We start from the raw sequence: 9,053 nt of genomic DNA, 5'->3' as shown, positions 1-9,053 counted from the left end.
CAATAAATGGTCGTTTTAACTTATTTTAGCTTAATGGGATATACTTAAAAAAGAACCCAGTGCATTCTCAGCTAACTTGAAAAACAGTTTCTTGATAAGAATTTCTTTTCTCTTCTCATAAGTTTACGTAGTTTGACATTTAAAATGATTTTCATAAATTGATAATGAAGACAATGTATAACATATTTCAACTGGCTTCAATTGATTGTGCTTATAAACAAACATGATGTGAAATCAGAGTTAGGTAGATAATATTAAAATAATTTGTGTTGTTCTCTTATCTTAACCTTATAAGCTTGTTAAAATATTACTACATAAATGTGTTTAATCTTTACAAAAAAGGAAGGAGGAAATTATTTTGCATCACAAAACCACATGGGAAACTGTACATGTTATTAAATACATACAACTCGAACTCAAAAAATACAATGCAAACTATTTATGTACACATTTCTTTTCTTGTGTATATTTAGTTTAAGTTGATATTATTTCCTGTGTATAGTGATTTGCAAACCAAAGGTAGAAAACGGCATATCCTAGAGGTTTCCACACCTGTTCAAGACAAAAGATAACCTCTAAATTGCCAACTACTTTGTCTAACTGTACAACACCCCGCCCCCCCCCCCTCCTTTTCTATCTTGCAGAAGGGGTTTCTTGATTAATGAGTGTCGTCGATCCAGATATTCTCTTATTATGATCGTTATGAGAGAGAGAAAGAGAGAGAGAGAGAGAGAGAGAGAGAGAGAGAGAGAGAGAGAGAGAGAGAGCGTTTTAGGCGTAATTTTACGTACATTCATTTGAAATATACTAATATTATATATTCTTAAAATTAGTATCCACAAAAGAATGTAGTACATTGTGATTGAATCCAGCACGCAGTTTCAGTCAAAGTCCACGTGTTACCCCTGATAATCAAATCAATGCGCGAGGTGCACCACGTGTTCCTTCCAAGATAAGGGAAAAAAGTTTCGTTCTAAGTTTTCATTTCAAGTGAGGGGAACTGAATTATGCCTAACAATAAATAAAGTGTTCTACACTCTTTGTGATGTTTTGATTTCTAGCAAAGAGAAAAAAAGTATGTCTAACAATGAAGTACATGTATTCTACACTGTTTGTGATGTTTGATTTCAAGTAAAGAGAAAGGAAGCATACTTAACAATGAAGTATTATACACTGTTTGTTGTGATGTTTAATTTAAAGATTGATATACTGTGTTTGTGAAGTTTAATTCGTATACTTCTTTTTTCTCAACAGAAATATCTCTCTCTCTCTCTCTCTCTCTCTCTCTCTCTCTCTCTCTCTCTCTCTCTCTCTCTCTCGTTAAGACTATGGACACAATAAACACATGAACTTAATTTTGCTATTTATTTTGAATTTGCAGAGAACTCAAGTTCAGTAGTATGGTACCAGTTTTAATTATATATATTATATATATTAAATACACCGACTTCCCAAATCACTTGCGGGGAGGGGGGTTGGGGGCAGCTGTAAAGAAAGATACGTCTCCGAGGGAAATTAATTGATAATATGCGAACGATATACGACAGAGACAAAGAAGCACACCATGTTTATTCATTGAATCTCATAATTATTCATTATTTCGACCACCGCTAGATGGTGCTTAAGGAATCCTCATTATTTGACGTCACAGGCAAGACAATCACAATATACGGAGGCTGTTGAACAGCCACCGTCTAAAAAGGATACGTTAGTTGTGGTTATCAAAAACAATATGATCTTTTAGAGGATCAGTGCGAGAGAAAAAAAAAACCCTACACCCTAATGCTTATTTTTAAGTTTATAATGATTTAATGTTTGTCAATGTACATGTAATTTTTTTTTTTTAAATGAAGTGATTTATTTGATTAGAATTTGATTTTATGTTGAAACACCTATATATAGATTCTTTAACATGCATGTACCATTGGAGAAATTATTGTTTGATCAGCTCATTTTTTTTTTCAATATCACTGTACTTAATTTACAACAAAGCGTATTTCTTTTTCCGATTTACTCCAAGTTGCTGAATATCATATATGTTTTGGGAAAGAAAAAGGGGGGGGGACCTAAAGGACCCTTTTCTTGTAATCAATTTAAAGTTGTATTGGTATTTGACCTGCATCTTTGGTTAATCTCCACCTCAACTCCAATTCCCGTGCTCAAATTAGAATTATTAATTAGATTCATTAGTGTTAACAAATCATCATACTAACAACAAATTAGGAAATAAATTCCAGAATTCGTGATTTATATTTTTTTTTTCACAGTGTACCTTCATCAGCTGTTCATAACGCACTTTGAAAATTCTTTTCAAAGTGTGTTAATTTGGTCCCAGATTTAACGCACTTTGAGAAAAAAATTCTCATCAGGGTGTTGTTTACTCAAGGTTTGAGTTCTCGAATTCGGATTGTTATAAAGTTCACTGTCATGAGTTAAATTTGTTCTAAACACAAAAAGTATCTGTGAAATGAATTATTATTGACATAACATTCGATATTTCTACTATATTGTGGAATTATGCCAAAACAAAAATAGACTTTTAGCCAAAAAGAGGAAATTCGGACTAAAATTTGCAGATTTTGTTTTCGTCTAAAACATTTTGGAAGTACTCTAATATTGGAAGTTAAGATTTTATATTTTAGTCTATATAATTTTGCATATTTTCTGGTAGTTTTATCTCATTAATTCATTATAATAACCGTATGGCATGAATTTAAAAAATATTGAAATATGCTTAAAAACGAGAAAAGACACCATATCTCAAAATTTTGATCATAAATTATATGCCAACAAAATAAGATCAATTTAAGTAGTTTAATACTATAAATGTTTTTGTATTATCATCATTCAATTTTTTGAAAAATTGGATCAAAAATGGGTAGAAATTTGAAAAGTGATAGAGGAAATTCGGAGTGGAATATTTATAAAAATTGTGAAGGAAAACTTAATGCTTTGTATGTATTTAGTGTCAATGCCATTCATAAATTGTATTTCATTTTCAAAAGTGTTTAGCAATTTGTATTATTTTCACAATTAAAAAAATCTCAATCATAGTGTAAAATTTTAAGGGATTTTCCTTTAATTTTCTAAAAATATACAATGGCCATTAACTCAAAAAGTAGGTCATTGACCTACTTTTTTGAAAATGAAAAATAACACTACAATAAAAGGTCTATAACACACAAAAGTTGATTTTTCATTATCATCAGTGGAATTTTTTCTCATTCTGAGTAAACGTCATCCTTAAAACGCACTTAAATTTTTTTTCAAACTCAGAGTAATTTTTGCGTGTCACAAGGGGCAGACAATAGGCATGATCTTATTTGAGCTATTCATTTTTAGCAAGTTCTAATTACAAATATGGTAAGAAAATTTGATGCTGCAATTTTACGGCTATCCAAAATTAACCCCACCAAAGCAACCAGATGAATGTAGTTCAAAACTTTTCATTATCAAAACAATATACTCATAAATGTGATTTTACTTTAAGTTTTTGAATGCAGTATTAATATTTGAAAGTATAGATTATCCCACCCCCCAAGTTATTTTTTAATGGTTAAATAGATTTACTGACTGCCTATAGTGGTTATTTCCTCAGAGAAAAATAGCGTAGATCTACTATGTAACTTATGTAATGCATACCAATCGGGATCGGGGTTTCCGATAGCCGCCATGTGCACCATTCTATCCGTTACGGTTACCGTTACCTTGCAAGAGATAATTTGGAATCTACAGAGTTACTAGGGAAGAATGACATATAGAAATGCACTGATAATTGTGAATTGTAAGTAAAAACTAGGTCCAATATTTGTCTCCTGTCAGCAATTGACGATGTAATGAAATTCTACTGTGTGCTTGATGAGTAAAATACCGAGGCAATTCGAATTCAGTACAAAACATGTATGTCTATGCTTACGCAACAGAAGTGTATTGCAGTCAGGGGTGCGACAGAAATCCATAGTGTTGAAAACTAACTGATTATTGTCACTTCTACTAACTACATGATGTATACATCTTTTTATTTTTGTAGATATGACTTGTTTTCAGCTGTTCATCATATTTCCATTCCAAAATCAATTCTTCCAACCCATCTACTTCATAATACACTATCCTGCCATGGTCCAATATGTAGAGAATCACCTTGACTCACAGTTGAAACCAAAATAAACTGTAGTCTGTCCCAAGATATTTATGCTGCATATTTGAACGATTTTTAATTAAAAAAATGCACATGCCTGTAACAGAAGTGCAATTAAAATCGATGAAAGAGAAAATTCCCAAGACTTCATTCACACATTATCATTTTTCCCTCGTAAAAATTCACAGGAATGAAAACAGATTTCCTACGGAGATTTATAATAGGGAATGTTGACATCTTTTCTCCATTCGGAAGTACTCAGAACACCTCGCGCAATTTTTCAACGTTATCATCCGGGCGTCTTCATCTCCTTGGCAGTGGAAAAACCCCATAGACTCTTTATTTTTAGCCGTGTATTGATACCCGACAAGCTAGAGGGGGCGTTTCAAAGGGGAAATCTTGGGATTTTTTCATACTATTGAATGAACATCGTCTGAACCAAGAGGTACATGTATTTATAAATATTGAATAATTTAAGGAAATATGCAGCAAAAATATCTTGGGACAGACTATAGTTGGCCCCGTGAAACAAATGAGATATTAAAGTGCACCCAGACTTACCAATTTATTTAAAAATGATGGTTTCTAGTCATAAAACTGAATTTTAGAATAAATGATGCGAAACACACATATATAAACTATTTAAATCTAAAGTGCAAAAAATGAAAATTAATCCGCATTAATGTTAATAATGGTAATTCAACTGTACAGAATCTATTTCATTAAAATAAAAAACAAAAATACATGAACAAAAAAGCATTATATTCTGTATCTTTTAAGGCAAATCTTGACAATGTCACCAGCAAAGTTTTTGGGTTTACCATGAATAATGGAATAGTATGGGTTCCTTTTTCCATGGCTTCTTTTTGATTTTCTGGAAAAAAAAATACACAAATCTTTGAATCATGTTAGTGACAACAATGTGATGAATCTCTTTGCAGAAGATGAGATGGTTTTGGAGGAAGGTGAATGGAAGGATCACCAGGTTCTTGAGTAGGGCTACACAGAGGTTGACACAGGAGAATGAGGTAATGTCAGGTTAGCCACATATGTACCTGATTATACATCTGTAGGTGCTTTAACCTCTGGTCAAATTCACTGTCCAAAATCAGCCAAGTTGCAATCGATGATTAGCACACAACTTGTATGCATATACAAAGAATGATCAGACACAACTTGTATGCATAATTACATATCATGCAACAACATCTAGCTCCAAAATCTCACTTGTCAAGGAAACTGAGTGATTAAAAATAACACTTATTGAAATACAGGTACATGAAATAATGTGCTACTAACAATAAATTAATTGAAGGAAAATGGCATAAAAAGTTACATCAAACATGCTTGTTTACCAGAATATATGAGTCCACAAAGTTACATATCCTGAGAACTGAATTTTGCAAAATCCAGGAAAATTAATGTCAATAAATTTATCTTTAATGAAACTACGTCAAACTACAGTAACCACAGCAGAAGCAAACATTATATTCTGTGGAAATTCTCATTGTTAATAAATCATATTTAACAACAAAATAAGTCGTCAATACAATAAAGTTTTGTTGTATATAGCAAACTCTTTTCTTCAGCAGAAATTCATTTAAATGTGTGAACACAAAATTTCATATAAGGGTATTTGAAAAATGGGTATAAAGTTGCAATGTACACTGTATGAATTATAAAGAGAGAGTATATCTTTGGGGGGCCTTCAGATTAAGTTGCAGAAGAAAAAACTTTACAGACAGATGATATTCTCTTATTTAACACTGTTATTTCTCTATTTTGCAGAAACCCATTACAGCTCTGTATCTAGTTTTGCCATCTAGTGTGATTCCCATGACATTGTTTGTATCATATTACTTCACGCCTATAGATTACTGCCTGGACAAACTAAAGAAGAAATATGGTTATGAGAATGAAGATCAGAAGCATTCTGTTGATGCAGATACAAGAACACTCTTACAAGGAGTAAGTTGTTTTGGTTTTACAAAGGAATTTTATCTTGCTGATGAAATTGATTACGGTACTCAAAACCAATTTTTATTTGCAATGACTTTTTTCAAGAATTACTGCTTTGCCGAGACTGATTTTCATAAATGAGATGTAAATTATCTGGAAAATAAAATACGAGGGGCATTTGAAGGCTGGTTTGGGTCTAGAAATATTAGCGGAAATATGAGCGGCGATAAGGCTCTTGCGAATCTTCATTGCTAAGGTTTCTTACCATGCATGCAAATAAAAGTTGGTTTACAAAGTCCAAGGTCAATCAGCTACATTGATATTGGGACCATCTCAATTAGAATTTTAAGTGTGAAATATCAACAAGGTTATTTCTCTTACGGAGATTTTAAATATTCAGAATTTTAAATAATGTATTGATCAACTGGGGTTATTTACTTAATATGTATGAAAAGTAGGAAGTTGTGTTTCACTATATGCCATTGGTCAAAAGTAACACTGGCAAAAACTCTTGAGTTACAGTTTAGTGTATGTAATGTGTCCACATGCATTAAGGGGTGTTATTTTTAATTTAATTGGAGTGTTAAAAAAATATATATATATAAATATAAAATATGAGGTTAATGCAACAAACAAAGCAAATGTGTTTCAGATATTTGTGTCTCTTCTCTTTCAGGTAGTTGATGATCTGCAAGAAACCGAACTCTTCACTATGTATTACCCATCGCTTGAACTTGAGGTTTATCCTTGCAAAGGTCATGATATTGTAGTGAACCATCTGACGCAGACCACGAATGGCCTGTCTACTAGGAGGGTGTTAGCCGTAGGCGTTCCTGATTATATCACATCGAGTTCTCCCTCGGGCACAGCCTCTCCACCGTATCCCAGGTCCAGTCGTGTCGAAAGTACTCGTACATCATCTTCAGGACTTTGTGCATGCAGAACCGATGCCTCCTTTGTGAATTCTTCTCATAAACTTTTATCAACAGAAGGAAGTGCTACCTGTGTTTCAGAAGAAAATGCAGGCAATAGACATTCTGAAATTTTGAATTTTGAACACAACCTTTCAACAGACGAGAAAAAGTTCCTATTTTTTCGTCATATTTGTACATGGTTCATACACTATCAAAACACAAGGATAATGCACCATGCATGTGTAATCAGCTTGTTTCTCCTCTTGGCACGTGGGATAAGACTAATTTATATTTTCACCATACTAAATCTCATATGTTTGTATGCTCTATCTATCAAATATCAGTTTTGGCCTGAAAAAAAAATTATGGGAAAAATGAAATGTAGATGGTCTTTTAAACTTCTGTCAGATGGAACTTTAAGAAATGTAGGTAATTATATGGCAGGCGGAAAAACATACTGCATGAAGAAATTGAGGCGCAATTACTATGTTTATGAATTCCAACAAGAAAGAGCCATGCATTCTCAGATGGAGAGACTTAAGTTAATGCTGTGTTGTTTATTTCATTGCTTTGATCCAAATCTGGAAACTGTGTATAATCGTGCTGGTGGCATCAGGAAATGGCCTTTCAATTACTTCAACTATGACTTCTTCTGGGCGTATAGTATAAAATCCGAGTTGGACAAAGGACAGCCAATATCTCCCAAGTGGAGGGAGTGGGTCAGCAGCTACTGTGTAGTTAGTCCTGATACTGTGGAGAGTCAGCTAAAGTACTTACCAAGTGACAAGTTGAACCAGGTTCCCCTAGTCTTTCAGTCAGTGTTGATCCCTTTGAACAAAGACAAAGTGTGGGATTTCACTGATCCCAAAAGTGACAAGGCTGTTGGAAGACAAGCACAACATTATTTGAAGTCTTTTGGACTTTATAGACATAGTACTTGTTTAAGTTCTTTAGGATCTTTAAGTACAGTCAATCTTAATCGGCAATGAAGGTCAGCAGAGATATACAATTAATTAAGTAATATACTTAATGGTATTCTTTGTTATAAATGATCATGTTGAAATTGAAAGATGAATAAAGATTGAATTATATTTTAAATTTGTATATTTCTCAGCAAGTGTAAGGTTGCTAATTTTTAAAAGTTCATTAAGCTTAAAATTTGAATTCATCGATAATGGTAAAGCTGCCAAAATGTGACATTATACATGCAAGATAGTTATGTTAACCTTTGACTTACTAAAGTCAGCATGCTGCACTGTATACAGTTACCATGTATGTTGAATGTTATTTAACATAAAAAAGTCGCTTGTGAACATACCGTAATTTTCTCCTGTGTTGATGTGCAAACGTGATTATCTCGCATATTATCTTAAATATCTTCCATGTTAATATAATTAACTTGTATGCTAAATATTTTAGTCTTTTGTCGACATACTTGTAAATAAGTGGCGTGTCAACATAATGATGTTGCATCTCGCATATTTGATGTCAGATACTGGCAATAAATGAATTTTAAAATAATAATACATGTATCTGATGCTCTCAGATATTTGTTACTTGCATGCCAACATAAATATTTTGGATGTAGACATCTATCCTGCATGATGACGTTAATATTGCACGTGCATACAGTGTAATGAAAATTTCATTTGATTACGTCAATCAGGCTATAAGGGTCATTCAAATATTCTCAATCATAAGATATTACATGAGTGCTGCACATTGTTTCAAACCTATTGGTGACCCCAACATGATTAATAAACAAAATTAAGGAAGGGCATAGATAAAAAGCTCTTCAACGCATCTTTGTTAGTCTGCTGGTGGACAGCGGAGAAGTATGGTGGAATACGGCGTGGATACGTTTCAAAATTCTGCAGATGGATCATTTAAGACATAATACTATAGACACATTGTCTGGAAGCCAGTAGGCACAGAATAGAGGGTTTGGACTAGGTCTGAAACGGTGGTTTCAGACCTAGTGCTGAGTCAAGGGATAGCTAGAGGAAAATTATGCTTTCGGTTAGAAAAAATTGTTGTATTCA

General features: G+C 33.0%; 1 protein-coding gene across 3 annotated transcripts; it reads left to right on the top strand.

Moving 5' to 3' along the window:
- The first annotated feature begins 3,653 nt into the window (after nt 1-3,653).
- On the top strand, nt 3,654-8,300 carry LOC105327149 (uncharacterized). 3 transcript variants are annotated; one of them, XM_034452982.2, is made up of 4 exons: nt 3,654-3,784; nt 5,080-5,166; nt 5,927-6,106; nt 6,774-8,300. In XM_034452982.2, the coding sequence occupies exons 2-4, from the start codon at nt 5,083-5,085 to the stop codon at nt 7,998-8,000; spliced, it is 1,491 nt and encodes a 496-aa protein (XP_034308873.2). In that variant the 5' UTR covers nt 3,654-3,784; nt 5,080-5,082; the 3' UTR covers nt 8,001-8,300. The 3 variants fall into 3 exon arrangements, with proteins under 3 accessions (XP_034308873.2, XP_065930295.1, XP_034308872.2); XM_066074223.1 differs by lacking the exon at nt 3,654-3,784 and adding an exon at nt 4,446-4,583; XM_034452981.2 differs by lacking the exon at nt 3,654-3,784 and adding an exon at nt 4,923-4,975.
- The last annotated feature ends 753 nt before the right edge of the window (nt 8,301-9,053 follow it).

Source organism: Magallana gigas, chromosome 10, assembly GCF_963853765.1.
Source record: "Magallana gigas chromosome 10, xbMagGiga1.1, whole genome shotgun sequence".
NCBI lineage: Eukaryota > Metazoa > Mollusca > Bivalvia > Ostreida > Ostreidae > Magallana > Magallana gigas.
Note: the sequence above shows the minus strand (reverse complement) of the source record. Positions and strands in the feature narration are given on the sequence as shown.